Source organism: Eschrichtius robustus, chromosome 17 (assembly GCF_028021215.1).
Source record: "Eschrichtius robustus isolate mEscRob2 chromosome 17, mEscRob2.pri, whole genome shotgun sequence".
NCBI classification, from domain to species: domain Eukaryota; kingdom Metazoa; phylum Chordata; class Mammalia; order Artiodactyla; family Eschrichtiidae; genus Eschrichtius; species Eschrichtius robustus.
Genome location: NC_090840.1, coordinates 83274393 through 83290531, shown reverse-complemented (window position 1 = coordinate 83290531; position 16139 = coordinate 83274393). Strand labels below are relative to the sequence as shown.

The window sequence follows — 16139 nt, the reverse complement described above, 5'->3', positions numbered from 1 at the left end:
TTTTCTTCTACAGGATTTTAAATATTACTTTTTACATTTATCTATTCAGTCTGTTTGGAACTTATTTTTGTTTATGGTGTGAGGTAGGGATATCATTTTCTTTCTATCTGCATAACCATTTTTCCAGCACTGTTTATTGAATCTCCTTCTTAATCATCAACACTGCTACTTTGGTCACATATCCATTACCTTATTATATTCATGGATCTGCTTCTGGGCTGTTTTTTCCTTCATTGATGTGTTTATCACTGCCCCACTGCCTTCATTTTTACAGCTTTATGACAATTCTTGATATCTGGTTGGCCAAATCTCTTCCAAAAATTTTCCTCGTTGTTGTTTTGCATGTTCTCGGCCCTTTGATCTTAGATATAAATTGTAGAATCAGTGTATCAAGTTTGACCAAAACCAGAACAATGTTGGGATTTTTTATTGAGTTGCATTAAATTTGTATACATTTGGAAAGAAGCGAGTTATTCAAAGATACTGAGTTTTTCTATCCTATCTAACATAGTACATCTCTGCATTTATTCATCACCTTTAATATCATTTCATAAAACTTTGGAATTTTTTTCACAAACATCCCGCATATATTTTGTTAGATTTATTTCTAGGTACACTACTATTGTAAATATATTTTCTTAAAAATTATATTTTGTAATTGTTTTTAGTTGATATATAGGAATGCTGTCGTTATTGATTTTGTGTGTGGATGTGTGTCTTAACCCTGTATTTAGCAACCTTTTTGAACCTATTTTTCCTAATTTTATCAAATATGACTAAATTTTTTTCACTTTTAATTCCTCTTATCTTTCCTAGCCCTGTCCCCTCACAAGAGTGTGAGTTCTGTGAAAGCAGAGATCCTGTTTCTCTTGTTCACTTCCATATCCCAAGTGCTTAGAATAGTACCTGGCACACAACAGGTACTCAGTAGATATTTACATTTGTTGCATGAATTAATAAATAAAGTTAATTGTCCTAATTCTAGACAGGAAACAGTGCGTACTAACTGTATAGATGTGGCTTCACGCGCACTGTTCGCTGTGCCTGGGCTGTGCCTCTCCTTTCCACCTGGCGGCCTCGTCTCCTCCCTCCAACTTTACTCCAGATTCTTTCCTGCTACTGGGCACCCCACCCCGCCCCCCGACCAGGCAGATGGATCTGAAGCCTTTCTCTGGTCTCAGTTCTTCTAGGAAGCTTTCCTGGGCTTCCCTGTACTTCAGAAAGATGGATCCAGAAAAACAAAAAAACAAAAATAAAACCAAAAAGTCAATAAGAATTAAAAGTAAATTATATGCTCAAACACAGATTAAAACTTAAGAGAATCACCTAAAGAGGTATGGAAAGATACACAGAGTAAATGACATGATGGTGGGCGCACAGTGCTACTACAGTTTGGGAAAGGGAATTAATTTATGAATAATAGATAGAAAGCAAAGATCCACCAGCATCTCATCCTGCCAACAATTAGGAGGAACAGAAACACTGGATCAGGCGCCCCCATACGCAGACAGTGAGTCAGAAAAAACAGAGGACAAAAAAGTATTACATTCCGACGTTGTTCATTCCTGTGCAGTTTTCTAACAACTGTATTCCATGGGTGAAAACAACATGTATTTGAATCTTTTCTTTCCTGCTTTTAAAAATCACTTCAATTTTCTGCCTCTGATAAATGTTTTATGAATTTCCTTTTCTGGTGAGAGATTTTGCTGTGATTAAAGATTTCATCAAGTTATGACAAAGGCGGAATAGATCTTCATTCTCGAAAGCTCATTTTCCTGTGAGCTGAGTGAAGAGGCCTCTCGGAGGCAGCTGTCAGAGCTAATGAATGTTTTTCCAAGTGCTGAACCTCTGGGGAGGACACCCCGACCCACAGAACCCAGAATCAACTAAAGACGTGTCGTGCGACATCTCGTAGTGCGTAGCGGGGATGGTCAGGCTGCTACTTTACCATCTCCCTTGAGAGTAGGTGCATGTATGTGTTTTGAAAATCTGGTACTTCACAGATGCCCAGTGGCCTTTGGATGCTGTCAGTCTTTGTGTACGTGAGCGCGCGTGTGTGCGTGTGTGAACCCCTGGGCACGTCACTGCGCCCTCTCCACCTCAGTTCCCTTCTCTGGAAAGAACAAGGGACGCAGTTTGGATTGGAATACGCGTCTTCGTCCGCTGTGAGCACTACAGGATTTCTAGCTCTGTGTCTTGAGTCTCGGTCATCACCAGCACTTTTCGTCATCTCCTGAGCCCGCCTCTCCTCTCCTCTCCATCCGTGGGTCTCGGGAGGACAACCTTGCAGGGCTTTTGTATGAAATAAGCAATGCAGGCAGCCGGCACACGTGGGTGTGAGTCCTGTCTCCCCTTTGCTTAACAACCAGCGAAATCTTCCCTCTTCACACTTTGGGAAACACACCTGAGAATTCAGATGCCCTATGGAAGGTCATGTTTTGAAGAAATGCTCAGCTGAAAGAGACCCAGAGCACAGATCCTTTTCTGAGGCTTTTTTTTTCTTCTCTGAAAATCTCCTTACCCTGTTCCTCCAGGAAGGAGGATGGCTGCTGCCTCTGTTGCTGTCTGCTCCTGTCTTAGGTCTGGGTGTCCCATTTTGATGAGCAGACGCTTATCCATCAGCTGTCACGCGCCAGCTGCGACACTTGGTGTTTGAGATGCTGTGTTAGTTTTAGGCAAGCATTGGACCGTAATGGGGACCTGACAAATGGCAGCTAGCACAAACGAAGCGTACGTGGCTGGAATTCTGTTTTTCACATGTAGCTAATGGGTCTGTGCCATCATTTCCCAGGGCCCCAGTCTGCCCTCCACAGCCGTGGCGTTCGTCCCCATCGCCCCCTAGAGTCCCTGAGCTTCCTGGCGTCCTGCTCCTCCCTGGGGAGGAAGCAAAGGGAGTCAGGAGGTGGAAGGGTGACGCCTTCCCGTCTCAAGGACTTGTCTTCTTATGTGGCATGAGAAGTCTCCAGAAGCCGGTTATTGGCTGGAACTTTGTTCCATGGCCCTCCCCTTGGGGAAGGGGGAGGCGGGAACTTGGTTACTTCAGTTTTACTGTCTGCGGTAGAGAAGGCCAGGGAAGGGAGGTTTCAGGTGGGTGGTGAGTGACCCCACGGTGTCGCCCACAGTTCTGGGGGAGTGCGGGGTGGCCCCCGTGAGGACTCTCGGTGGACATGTGCACAGACAGCATGGGCACGGCGCTCTGTGGACCCCTGCCCAGCACCTGGCCTGGCACCCGTAGAAACCCAGGGCCATGATGCGGTCACTTATTGAATGACACTGTATGCCGAGTGCTTTCCCGCTGGGTCAGGCGTCCTAGCGGTCGCACGTGTGAGGCTTGGAGAACTCAGGTTACCTTCCCGAGGTCACTCAGTGTGTAAAGGGCACAGCTGGGTTATAAGCATGTGTCCCAGGACCGAGGAGGACCTCCTGTCCAAACCCACTGTGTAGAATTCACAATTAGTTCAGAATGAGTCTTCGTAAGCCTTTGTGTCCCGGGGTACATGACATTTTGATAAATCGTACTTCTCATGTCCTCCAGTGGTGTAAAATCTTTGGGGATGGGGGGAAGCAGAGTCACTCTCCTCTTTGGCTGTCAGAAGATGCTGAACTTGGCTTTGTCTTTGCACCGCAGTACCCGGCAGTGCCACCTGCTCCTGGACGTCTTCAACTCCACGGAGCACGAGCTGACAGTCAGCGCCCGGAGCAATGAAGAGCTCATCCTGCACGCCGGCGAGTGCCAGCGGTGAGTGTCGTCACGGCCCCACGTGCTCCCTGGCCCCCCTCTCGTCGCCCTGCTTGGGAGGTGCTGAAACAGTCCAGCCTCGAGACCTTAGCGGGCGGGCAGCCTGGTCCCCCTTTCAGAGGCATCACAGCCCTTATTCAGGTTCAGTGACAGGATCGGTCGTGGTTGCAAATTGGAGCCAAGTGTAAAGTCAAGGTAGAAATGAATGGTTTCCGTCCGAGGAAGCAGCACCTCAGCTACAGATGCTTTCAGGCACCATGTCTGAGGACGCCCAGACGTCTGGGCAAGACCTTTCACTTTTAAATTCTTAAGAAAGCTGTATCTGGGGTCACTGGGTGTTGACCTGAGGGACGCATATCAATGTCAATGGGAAGTTCCTTGGAGGAATTAATGTCACAGGAGACAGGCCAGGCAGAGGTGCCTGGAAGAGGTGCTGTGTCACCCGAGCTCAGCCCTTGGAGGGCAAAGAGAGGTGGCCCCAATGGGCCCTGGCCAGGGTCAGCCGCAGGACATGCCCTGGTCCAGCAGAGGCGAGCAGGGAGCCAAGGTGGAAGTGAGAGCCGACCAGGAGCAGAGCCAGGGCCACAGGGGCAGGTCCGGAGGCAGGTCAAGCTCGGTGACTTTGGAAGGAAGCTCTTTGCTGTGGTGGGGATCCCTTCCCCAGGGCCTGGCCCACTCCCACTCATTTGGGCCTCTCTCCAGACCAGGAGCTGTGCCCCCAAGCACAGCTTGGATGTTAGGGCCATACCCTTATAGGTGGAATTATAGCTGGAGTAAGATATAGGTGAAATATAATTTTTATTTGTAATTGCAAAATACTTGAAACATACAGAAAATAATTTAGATACTAGCATACCATATCTCAGATTTCAGCGTTTTGCTATATTTGCTTGAGATCTCTCCCTCTCTCTCTCCCTCTCTGTCTCTGTCTCCCTCTATCTTTCTGTCTCCTCTCTCTCTCTCAAGGAAATAAAATGTTAAAAAAAAAAAATAGTGGACGTTAACACCATTGGTCAGTGGGGAGGAGGGAATGCAAATTTAAATCACAATGAGACAGCACTACACACTCATGAGAATGCTTAAAATGACAGACTGACAATGTCAAGTGTCCACAAGGAACATGCAGCAGCTGGAAGGTTCATGCCTGGGTGGGAATGTGAAACAGTGCAACCACTTTTGCAGAGGCTGCTGTAGTTTCTTACAAAACTAACCATAGACGTACTCTGCCCAGCAGTTCCAACTCTAGTTATTTATTCAAGAAAAATTTAAAAACGTATGTTCACAAAAAGACCTATAAAGAATGTTCCAAGCCAAAAAATAGAGCTCAGGTGTCTGTTACAGGAGAATGAATTAACAAATGGTGGCATTTTCCTAATGGGATATTACTCAACAACAAAAACTGACAAACTCCTAATACATCACCATGGGTGAATCTCAGGAACCTTATGCTGAGTGCGGGGAGCCTGACCCAAAATAGCATGTATCGTGTGGTTCCGTTCATCTGAGATCCCAGAACCAGCGAAACTCTTCTGTGATGGTGAAAACAGAGCATCGGTTGCTTCTGGAGAGGTCGGGATGGGCTTTGACCAGGAAGGGGCACAAGGGGATTTTTCTAGGTGATGGCCATGTTGTCTAACTTGATATTTGGGTGTGGGTTCCACAGGTGTTTGCCATTGTTAAAATTTAGCCAATGTGTACTTAAGATTTGTGCATTTCTCTGAGAGTCGATTTTCTATCAAAAGAAAAACTGTAAGCAGATGTTAAACTCTGCCGGCTGAAGGACTTGGGGGTGGTGTATGATATCTGCACTAGTCTTTGAAATGCCTAAAAAACTAGATTCCTGGATGGGTGGAGGGATGGGAAGATGGATAGACTGAGCTGATAAAGCAAATAGAATAAAATGTTAATTATAGAATGTACCAACGGGTCTATAGAGTATCCTCTGAGGAATTCTTTCAACTCCTAAGGAAATGTTGGGAAAAAATAAGCAAATGAAAAAGCAGCCAAGCCCGACAGCCCCGCCCCGGCCCCCGCCCCCGCCCCCACCTTCCTTTCTCTTCCTCCTCCAGAGTCTGTGTGTCTCGGAGGCCGTGGCGTCATCATCCGCTCCACGCTTTACTACTTTATTGTACTTATTTATAGCCACAACAAACACTGTGTTCAGAGTTTTTTTTTGTTAATGACATAAGTGGTTCCGTATCATATGTCTTTTTCTGCGTGTCTTTTTATAACTTTAAATCAGCATTGTGCTCTGGAGCTGAATATGAATCAGGTTTCTGCCTCCTGACTGCTCTTCGTGGTTCGTTCGTGAATGCACCGTTTATCCATCTCCACGCTGACCCGCTACGAGATTGCTTCCAGGGTGCGGCTGTTTAGTGTCATTATGGATGTTGACACGTGTGAATGCACAGTCGTATTTGCTGTCTGGGGCTGATACTGGGAGGGCGTTCATGGCCTAACCCTTGAGAGGACGGAAACACCCCCTCTCAAGAGCTCCTTGTTGTAGGGGGTTCTTGCTGTGCGGGCGTGTGCAGGGCTCCCGTGCTCGTGCACGGAGGCCGTGGCGGCCGTGCTGAGTGTTCTGGCTCCGGGGCGTGAGGACAGGCTCTTTCCTGGCCTGCTGCTGCGTCCTTGGTGCTCTAGGCCACTGGCAGCGGCCTGGGCCCCGTGCTGGTCCCCAAGCTGTGAAGGAGACCGTCTGCCCCCTGCCTTGTCTGCCTTGTCTAGATGTTTTGATGTAGCCTGGGATCCCAGAGGACATCCTTCTGGTCGTCTTATGACACCAACATAAATCCTGCTTTAAAAAAATGACTGACAGGGCTTCCCTGGTGGCGCAGCGGTTGAGAGTCTGCCTGCCAATGCAGGGGACACGGGTTCGAGCCCTGGTCTGGGAGGATCCCACGTGCCGCGGAGCAACTAGGCCCGTGAGCCACAACTACTGAGCCTGCGCGTCTGGAGCCTGTGCTCCGCAACAAGAGAGGCCGCGATGGTGAGAGGCCCGCGCACCGCGATGAGGAGTGGCCCCCGCTTGCCGCAACTGGAGAAAGCCCTCGCACAGAAACGAAGACCCAATGCAGCCATACATACATACATACATACATACATACATACATACATACATACATAAATAAAATTAAAGTTGCAAGGAGGCTGGGACTACTTTAAAAAAAAAAAAAAATGACAAACTGCTGAGCTTGTTCTAAGCTTGACTCACTGTCAGCCACGGAAGTCTGAGCGATGTTCACGGCCCCGTTCGCAAATAAGCCCAGTTCAGTCTTGTGCTTCCGGCTTCTTCCTTGTTAAGCTTCTTGCTTAAATTCTCATTTCTTGATGCATCTAACTCGCACATTCTTTATTCATTCATAAAATATTCATTCGATAAATATTGATGCTTCGAGAATTTGCTCTGGGGTGCCTGCGTCAGGCTCCAGGAGCCACAGGATGAGTAAGCAAGGACCCCTCATGGCCGGGAGTTGACGACACTCCCGCAGCCGGGGCGGCCCTGCCACTCCTGCCTGGTGGGCCATCCTGCTGTTTTGGGTGGGGGGGTAAACCAGAGGTCATGATGCTCCTTTCTGTCTGGGGAGTCAACTCGGGCGCTGCTCCCACTACCCCGCTAACCCAGGGGTGACCGCCAGGCATCCCAGTGTTCGCGGGGATGCAGGGAGTCACTGCGCTTCCCTTTCCAGACCTCTCCAGCCTTGCCTGGTTTGGACACACGCTCTGCCTCCATGGAGAGGGCCCAGGTCTTTGGTCTGACGGAGCAGGTCTAGGGGAGGAAGCTGCGGTGGGTGGACCTTGCCTGGCAGCCCCGGGAAGCCCCTTGAGTCCTGGGCTGCTGTCCCCGTACCTCCCGGTTCTGTCTCCTCAGAGCCCTGTGCCCTCCCGGAGTCCTGAGCTCAGCCCCCCCGAAGCCTGTCCCTCCCCCACCGGCGCCATCCCCACCACACCTCGGGCTTCCCTAGGCGCTCATGAGGGCTGCCCTCGGCCAGGCTCGGCCACTCTGAGGAGGGCAGGGCGGGCCAGCTCTCCCCGGTGGTGAGGGCAGTGGTGGTCCTCAGACTCCGGCTTTATCTCCCAGTGCGTGGCAGGCCACCTTCCCACTGCTCCCTGGGGAGTGGGCAGGTGAACCACGGGTTCTGCCGGGGTGACACAGCCTCACCCTCGGTGAAAAGCCGTATTCCTGGCAGCCACGTAGCTGTGATGCTGCTCTGCTCGGAGCCCTGGCGTCCTGGGTCACGAGGCATTTGACGTCCTTTTAAGGGTGACCTGCAGTCCAGGAGAGGGACCGACTCCAATTAGACTGTTGGGGGCCTGCATCTGTCTCCCCCTCCCTCCGGGTAGAAAGGCGTGCCAAGTACAAGAGAAACGTGTCCTTGGAGTCACAGTTTCTGAGCCCCGTGTGTTTGCAGGAGGTCAGGCGCTCAGTCCCCCTAGTACCCTCAAACAGGAGCTTCTGTCCGCATGTTAATAGACAAGCAGACTGAGGACAGAGGTCAAAGGCACTTGGTGGGACCCAGGTCTGAATGACGCCACGGCTGAGCTTGGGATGGCGATTTAAGATGGGCTGGAGATGCTAACACATACATATGGAAAAACAAACAAAAAAATGGTCATGAAGAACCTAAGGGCAAGACGGGAACAAAGACGCAGACCGACTAGAGAATGGGCTTGAGGACACGGGGAGGGGGAAGGGTAAGCTGGGACGAAGTGAGAGAGTGGCCTGGACGTATATACACTACCAAACGTAAAATAGATAGCTAGTGGGAAGCAGCCGCATAGCACAGGGAGATCAGCTCGGTGCTCTGTGACCACCTAGAGGGGTGGGATAAGGAGGGTGGGAGGGAGACGCAAGAGGGAAGAGATATGGGGATATACGTGTATGTATAACTGATTCACTTTGTTATAAAGCAGAGACTAACACAGCATTGTAAAGCAATTATACTCCAATAAAGATGTAAAAAAAAAAAAAAAAAAAAAGATGGGCTGGAGGGGGCGGGGGGAAGCAGGTTCTATTTTCTCCTCTTTCTGCTCTGTGCAGCCTTAGGTAAGCTGTGACCGGCACTGAAGTCCATTGTCAAGCGTACAGGCCGGCAGAAGACGGGGAGGCGGAGGAGCAGGCTGGGTCTTTGGCTTGCAAGGTGTTCATTAATTCATTCAACAAGCACTTCCCGAGTGTCGAGCGAGTACCACGCCCTGCCAGGAGATGACATAGTGAGTAAGGTCCTCACTGTGTCCTCACTGCGCTTATGTGGGGTGTGGAAGAAAGGCAGGGATTGTCACACAGGGTGAGGAGAATCCAAAGCTGAGAGGAAGAAACCCAACTTGGGGCTGGGAAGGCTTCCTGGAGGAAGTGGTGCTAATACAGAACAGGACACTGAGTAGGAGTGAGGTGGGGCTGGAGTGCAAGGGAGAGCAGCCCAGGTGAAGGAGCAGCACGCCCTGGAAAGGGGAGTGTGCGTGGGGTGGCGTGAAGGACTTCTTCATAGGCTGAATGTTCGCGTTTTTAAACTGGAAATACCACTCTTATACCCATATTTCCTAGGGAGATCTAGTTCATCTTATAATTTAAAATACAACATTTCAGCAAATGGATGTAGCAAGTACCTTTTCACCTTCCAAATCTTTTCTGTGAAAGGTCCTTTGGAAATCAGTGACTCATCTCTCTTTCTGTGGCCTGGTTGATGCATCAGTTCTGTAATTAAGCACCATTAGTTAACTTCACTTTTGCCATACACGATTTGTGATGCTTGGTCTGTGCTGATCGCATTTCCTGGGGCTCCACACCATCGGTCGTGACATTGAGGATGTCCTCCAGACTTGCAGCTAGATGCCTGAAGTAACATTCATTTTTACCCGAGGGGTGGTGTAAAGAAGAACCCACTTTCACAAGCATTTCCGCCTTTAATCCTCATCCTCAAGGTGTGGGCATTGTGCCCATCTCTGCTTACGCATAAGAGAGCTCGAACTTGCCAAGGGCCATGCAGTTAGTTGTAATTGGGACCCAGGGCTGCCCAGCTGCCACCATACCCCTCCGCGGGAGTTACCTACACTTCTTTAGGCTATGTCCCGGGAACTGGGCATCCCCCCTCCTCCAGTTTCAAAAGATGACCAGAAACAGTAGAACACTTTTCTGAGTGGAAAAGAATGAACTTCCTTAAGAAAATACAGTGTCGCCAGCAGCAAATGTACTGGAAAAATTAAGATATGATAATTATTGTGTTTCTGCTTCATTATCAAACCATTAAAATTAAATTTCATGACAACCCTCATTTATGCGCAAATCTCTCTTAGTTTACAGTATCAGATGCTGTCTCCTCCCGTGCTTCAGGCTACCCCGCCTTGTCCCGCCCTCCCTCACGGGGAGCCACTGCCTGCTTGGCAGGCCTGGAACGTCTGGTCCAGGCGTCTCCTCGCTGGGGAGCCTCGTCGCTGGCTGGCTGAGAACAGGTCAGCCCTGTCAAGCGTCCGGATGGAGAGTGCACCGCACAGGTCCTAGAATGGCTGTGGAGCCAGAGGGGCAGGGACGGGCTCCGGAGCAAGTACACCTTAGGCGCTCTGAGACCTTCCCCTTGACGCCGTCCAGGCCATGGGGAGGGCCGGACCCTCACATCTGGAGGGTCCTGGCGGGGCTCTGGGGTGGGAGTGAGAAGGCCTGGGCGCTCCATGGCATTGTGGTTGTGTTTCTAGGGTTCTCTTGCTGGTCTGAGGGGGGCCCAGCCTGTGGCACAGCGCTGCATTCAGCCGGCAATTTGTTTCTGGCTTAGCTTTTCTTCTTTTGCCTCTTGAGTGGCTTTAGATAAGCCTTTTCCCTCCTCTAGGTTTTAACTTCTTCCCTGGTCCTGTGAGAGGCTCAGACAGTGTTTCCTGTAGGAGTGAAGGAGCAAATGAAGTGATCACGTGATAAGCGATGACTTGTGATTGGTTACTTGCTGTGCTGCGTGTTCTGTCTTCAACGTGTGTTTTGAGGTCGCTATCGTGATCATCATCTCTATCTAGCAGATGAAGAAACTGAGGCTCAGAGGGGTGACCAGCCAGGTGACCACTAAGGTCCCGTCCTCCTCTCGTTTTGACTTTGATCTTCTGTAACTCCCCGCAGAGGGGTTTGGGGAGCAGCCTGTGCGTCCTCTATCCCCGCGATCGTTCACTTGTGTGCAGGTGCCCTCCCCGGGAACAGTGAGCGTGTAAGCAGTGATTTCCGCGCAGGCCCGCCTCGGGGGGTGTATACCGTTGTATCACAAATTGCTGTTTATCCGAGCCCAGAACAGCCCCAGCCCCAAATATCTAGCTCCTCCTACCAACTGTCTCCACGTTTTTCTCTTGTTCAGTTCCGTCGAGCACTTCATTGCATCCCGCGAGGAAGCCCTTGCTGTTAGGAGACCGGTGTTGTTGCCCTTTGCTGTTTAACCGCAGCTGGAATGTGCGCACGGCCTCCTTCCACGGGTGGCCTGCCCTGCCCCCCGCCGTCCACAGGCCTGTGCCCCCAGCCCGGTGGTCTCTTCTGCAACCGTTCTGAGTCAGAAGACTTTGTGGATTTTCTTTGTTCCTTTTTCAGACTGGGAGGAAAGTGGGAGAGTCCTTCAGAAACTAAGCTCATGGAAACCAGGAGAAAGCACCTTGGTGTGTTCTTGTCCTTTCAGCTGACCGATGGGGAAACTGAGGCTCGGGTTTGCTTCGCAAGCCCCGGGCAGGATGACGTTGGTGCCGGGCTCCTCACTCCCTGGCCACGGCGTCTCCGCCACCCCACTCTGCATCCCTTCCAGTTAGCGGTTTTGCAAGTCTCCTAATAGAAACCCGGATGGCGCCAGAATCAATAGGATCCCCTAATGATTCATAGGCAGCAAGAAGAGGGGTCAGAGCTCAGCCTGGAGAAGCATCCAGGTGACAGAGATTCGACACCTGGAAGATGCTGCAGTTTGCTGACTCAGATGACAGGAGAGAGTCTCTCCTCTTCATGAGAAAAGAAAAACCAGGTCACTCGCTTGGGCTCCGTACGCCGGGCAGCTTTGTGTGGCCTCTGTTGTCCTGAGCGACTGGAGCCTCCCTCCTGCAGGAGGTGGTGCCCCCTGCACCCACGCCCTGGCTGCAGGCTGGTGTTCAGGCGCCCACCCCGTGGACACAGGCCTAGCGGGCGCAGACCTGGGGCCACACGGAGCCCAGGCCCGGTCTCGCTCGGCCGCTGGCTGGCTCGGCTGTCTGGGTAAGTCGCCTGGCCTTGTTGGGCTTTCCAGTAAAGCGTGGATACTGATGCCTGTCCTGCAGGTCGTTATAAGTACTAAAGTTAGTCCAGGCTGTGTGCCTAGCACTGCACGTGACCCCCGGCAGGTGCTCCGTGACGGGCAGGTAATGCTATTTTCAGCTGTGAGAACGGCTCCCGCCATCCGAGCCGCCAGGCCTAGGGAAGGGCGTGCGCTTGGGGTCTTGTGCTTCCTTTCTGGGGAGATGACTGTGCGGAGTTTTGCTCAAGTGCTTAGTTATGACTTGGAGTCGCGTTGCCCAGGCTCCTGGGCGGTGCCTGACGTGGGGACAGAAGGCCCTCCTCTGTCAGGAGCCGGAGGCCACACAGCCGCTTCACAGGGAGGACTTACTATGAGGGCTTGTTAACGAGGCCTGACCAGGGAACTGGTAGCCAGGTGACCGGAAGGGTAGGGGGCGCCACTGAGGCGCGCGGTGTAGCAGACCTGCCGCCCCTGGGTCTGGGGGCCGGGGTCATGGGCCGGCATCATTGCAGTTGGGAGCTGGGGGTTGGCGGGACGCCTGGGGTCCGGGGTCTCGGGGGAGGTGCAGCCTCGGGAATCTCAGGCAGATGGCCACCCTTGGGAAGTGACAGGAAGGCCCGGAGGGAGCAAGGCCGTCCCCTGGGGCCCCTCGGCCTTCGGCACGGATGGGAGGGCAGAGCGTGGCCCGCAGGGTCAGCACCGCGGGGCCTCAGGCCGTGACAGAGCCGCCCCGCCGCGTCCTCCCCGATCTCCCCCTGGAGCCGTGTCCTGCTCCCCTGTGTGTCCATGGACTCTTGGATGGCGTTTGGTATTTTCTACCTCGCGTCTCGCTCTTGCCAGACTAGCGGTTCCCAAACTTCGCCTCGAATTGTTATTACGGGGCTCCCCCCGCCCCACCACCTCCTGATCTGATTGGTTGGGTGCCACCTGGGCCTCGGGACCTGTCAGTCTCCCCTGGTGACTCTAACGGGGGGCCCTGTGCGGGGACCACGGGGCTCGACTGTGGGGTCTTTGGGGGCAGCGTGTGTGTCTCGCTCAGCTCTGAACGTCCCTACCACCTTGATCCACTGTCAGGCACACAGTAGGTGCTCAGGTAACGTGCACGAGTGAGTGAGTCAGCAGTGGGCGTGCTGAGTGTCATTCACAAGCGTTCCCCTCCTCCTCGGGGGTCCTGCTCAGGGCGCTGTCAGGCACACAGTAGGTGCTCAGGTAACGTGCACGAGTGACTGAGTTAGCAGTGCGCGTGCAGAGTGTCATTCGCAAGCGTTCCCCTCCTCCTCGGGGGTCCTGCTCAGGGCGCTGTCAGGCACACAGTAGGTGCTCAGGTAACGTGCACGAGTGAGTGGGTCAGCCGTGCGCGTGCAGAGTGTCATTCACAAGCGTTCCCCTCCTCCTCGGGGGTCCTGCTCAGGGCGCTGTCAGGCACACAGTAGGTGCTCAGGTAACGTGCACGAGTGAGTGAGTTAGCCATGGGCGTGCTGAGTGTCATTCACAAGCGTTCCCCTCCTCCTTGGGGGTCCTGCTCAGGGCGCTGTCAGGCACACAGTAGGTGCTCAGGTAACGTGCACGAGTGAGTGAGTTAGCAGTGCGCGTGCAGAGTGTCATTCACAAGCGTTCCCCTCCTCCTCGGGGGTCCTGCTCAGGGCGCTGTCAGGCACACAGTAGGTGCTCAGGTAACGTGCACGAGTGAGCGAGTTAGCAGTGCGCGTGCTGAGTGTCATTCACAAGCGTTCCCCTCCTCCTTAGGGGTCCTGCTCAGGGCGCTGTCAGGCACACAGTAGGTGCTCAGGTAACGTGCACGAGTGAGTGAGTTAGCCGTGGGCGTGCTGAGTGTCATTCACAAGCGTTCCCCTCCTCCTTGGGGGTCCTGCTCAGGGCGCTGTCAGGCACACAGTAGGTGCTCAGGTAACGTGCACGAGTGAGTGGGTTAGCCGTGGGCGTGCAGAGTGTCATTCACAAGCGTTCCCCTCCTCCTTAGGGGTCCTGCTCAGGGCGCCTCCACTCACAGCCTGACTCAGGCAGGCTTTAAGCTGACCCCATCGGGGGACATGGTGGTGATTATCCTCCTGGTTTAGTTCACCAGGAAGAGGTGGCGGGTAGTGACACGGGTCTTGTGTTCTCTTTGGTGCTTATCCCTCACACTCCCAAGCCCAGTCTCCCCCAGCTGCAGCGCTCCGGTTGGTCTGGAGCTAGAAATTCTGGGAACTCATCGTTCCCTTCGTGGGGATTGGAGTCTGGCCGTGGAGCCCCGTGCGCAGACCTCTCAGGGCCCTCAAAGGTGTCTGCCCACATGTTAGGGAAAGGGTCTCATCTTATCTGGTGGGAAGAGGAAAGTGCCCTGGACCGAGCCGAGACGTGCGCTGCAACCCCAGCTCTGCTGGTCGTCGGTCGCACCCTTGGCTGGTCCGTCACGCTCTCTGATGCTGACGCCTCACCTGTCAGATGGGCGGGGAAGAAGCCCAGCCGTGCCCACCTCGGCGCTGGGCCACTTCAGCGAAGGTGCCGAAGGGAAGGGGTGTGTCGTTATTCATTCTTTTACTTAAAAACTTTATGTGGACAATTCAGATATATACAAGAGGTGCCGTAATAGTACTTCTCACCCAGTTCTATAACTAGTGACTCATGGCCAATCTTTTCCATCTCTCCCTCACCAACTGCCCCATTTCCTGTGTTATTTTGAAGTAAATCCAAGACGACATATCATTTCATCTGCAAATATTTTAATAGTCAACATTGGAGCTCTTTTTAGAAACACAACCGCAATGCCATATCATGTTTTAAAATGAGCAGTTCCTCAGTATCAATGTTTAAATTTCCAGTGATCTCGGTGTCATGTTTTTTAAACATTTTTTGGAATCAGAATTCAAGAGGTTGATAAGTCGCACATCCGTTTTTAATCTGTAGGCTCCCCTGTGCATCTCTTTTTTCTCACACTTGTTCATTGACTAAATCAGGTCCCCCAGTTGGGGCTTTGGCCAGTTGGGTGCCTGTGGTGGTGGACCTTGCTCCTCTGACTGACTTCTCTTTCTTTATTCCTTATTAAATTGGTAGTAAGCTCTAGAGGCTTGATCATATTCAGTGATAGTTTTCTTTTTCTTTTGCAAAGAATCTCCATCAGAAGGCACTGGTGTCTGCTTACCTACTTTCCGTGATGGAGCCGTTATTATTAGATCTTTTCCTTTTATCTAACCTTACACCCCGAATGCATGCCTTTTCATCCCCAACGGATGAGTCGACATTAAGAAGTTCTCTAACTCTTTCTCATAAGCTCAAAATGAAACACACAAGCATCTTCTGTCTGAGGTTTGGAAAATGAACAGATGAAGAAGTGAAGCCGTTTCCTGTGTCTCTCCGCTCTAAAGCATCCTGCCCGTCAGATAATGAAGGCTCATTGTTCTCAGCAGGTGCCCAGCGGGAGACATCGGGGTAACGCTGGGGCTGCTTAGGGCTCTCAGAGGCCCAGCGGGATTGGGAAACCTGCATCCACCTCTGGTAGCTGACGCAGCCCCGGAGCTGAGTGGCTCCGGGTCTGGCAGGACCAGGCTGCGGCCCACACGGGAGTGGCGGCATCCTGACTGTCCAAGGGAACTGGTTTCAGGGGCTGGCGGGGAGAGGGGGGGAAGTAGGGTTCGGGATGTCTGGGACTTTGTGGCACAGGTTAGCCCGAGCAGCATCTGTGTGTATTTGTCATACGTTATGCTGCTTCCTCTGAAACTAACTTAAGCTTGTGAATGTTTGTGTTTTTCCAGGGCCAGGGTTATTTTTCCCATTTGACGAACAGCTCACCGCAGCTCAGGATGGGAGAGCTGGGTGTTTCCTGTGGCCCGAGTGCAGGGGGAGGTGATGGGTGGACTGGTCTGGGCCAGATCTTAGCGGACCTTGGATGCCGATGAGTGTTAATACATTTTTAATGAGGGATACATTTGAAGATGTCTTTGTCTTTTGGGTTTTCCCCGTTTTCACCTTCAGGATAAATGACAGCTTCACCCTGGCTTGAAATCCTCCTGTGAGAGCCATGGTCAAAGCCACGTCTTTGGAGGGGAAGGGGTGGTCACAAGAGAGTTCGAGGCAGGAGAGTGTCAGCTTGACCTTTTAGGAAGTGTCTGGAAGGGGTGACAGCTGGTGAGAGCCTGGGTGGTCTCAGGCAGGTCATGGCAGCTGCGCCTGGGGGCGCCCTTTGG

At 52.2% G+C, this 16139-nt stretch overlaps 1 protein-coding gene across 2 annotated transcripts in view; it reads left to right on the top strand.

Moving 5' to 3' along the window:
- TRAPPC9 (trafficking protein particle complex subunit 9) overlaps nucleotides 1-16139 on the top strand; it is a 522236-nt gene that overhangs the window by 340710 nt on the left and 165387 nt on the right. For both annotated transcript variants that reach the window (XM_068525830.1, XM_068525829.1), the window contains one exon: nucleotides 3629-3739. In XM_068525830.1, the coding sequence (XP_068381931.1) occupies nucleotides 3629-3739 (111 nt within the window). The remainder of the gene's footprint in view (nucleotides 1-3628; nucleotides 3740-16139) is intronic.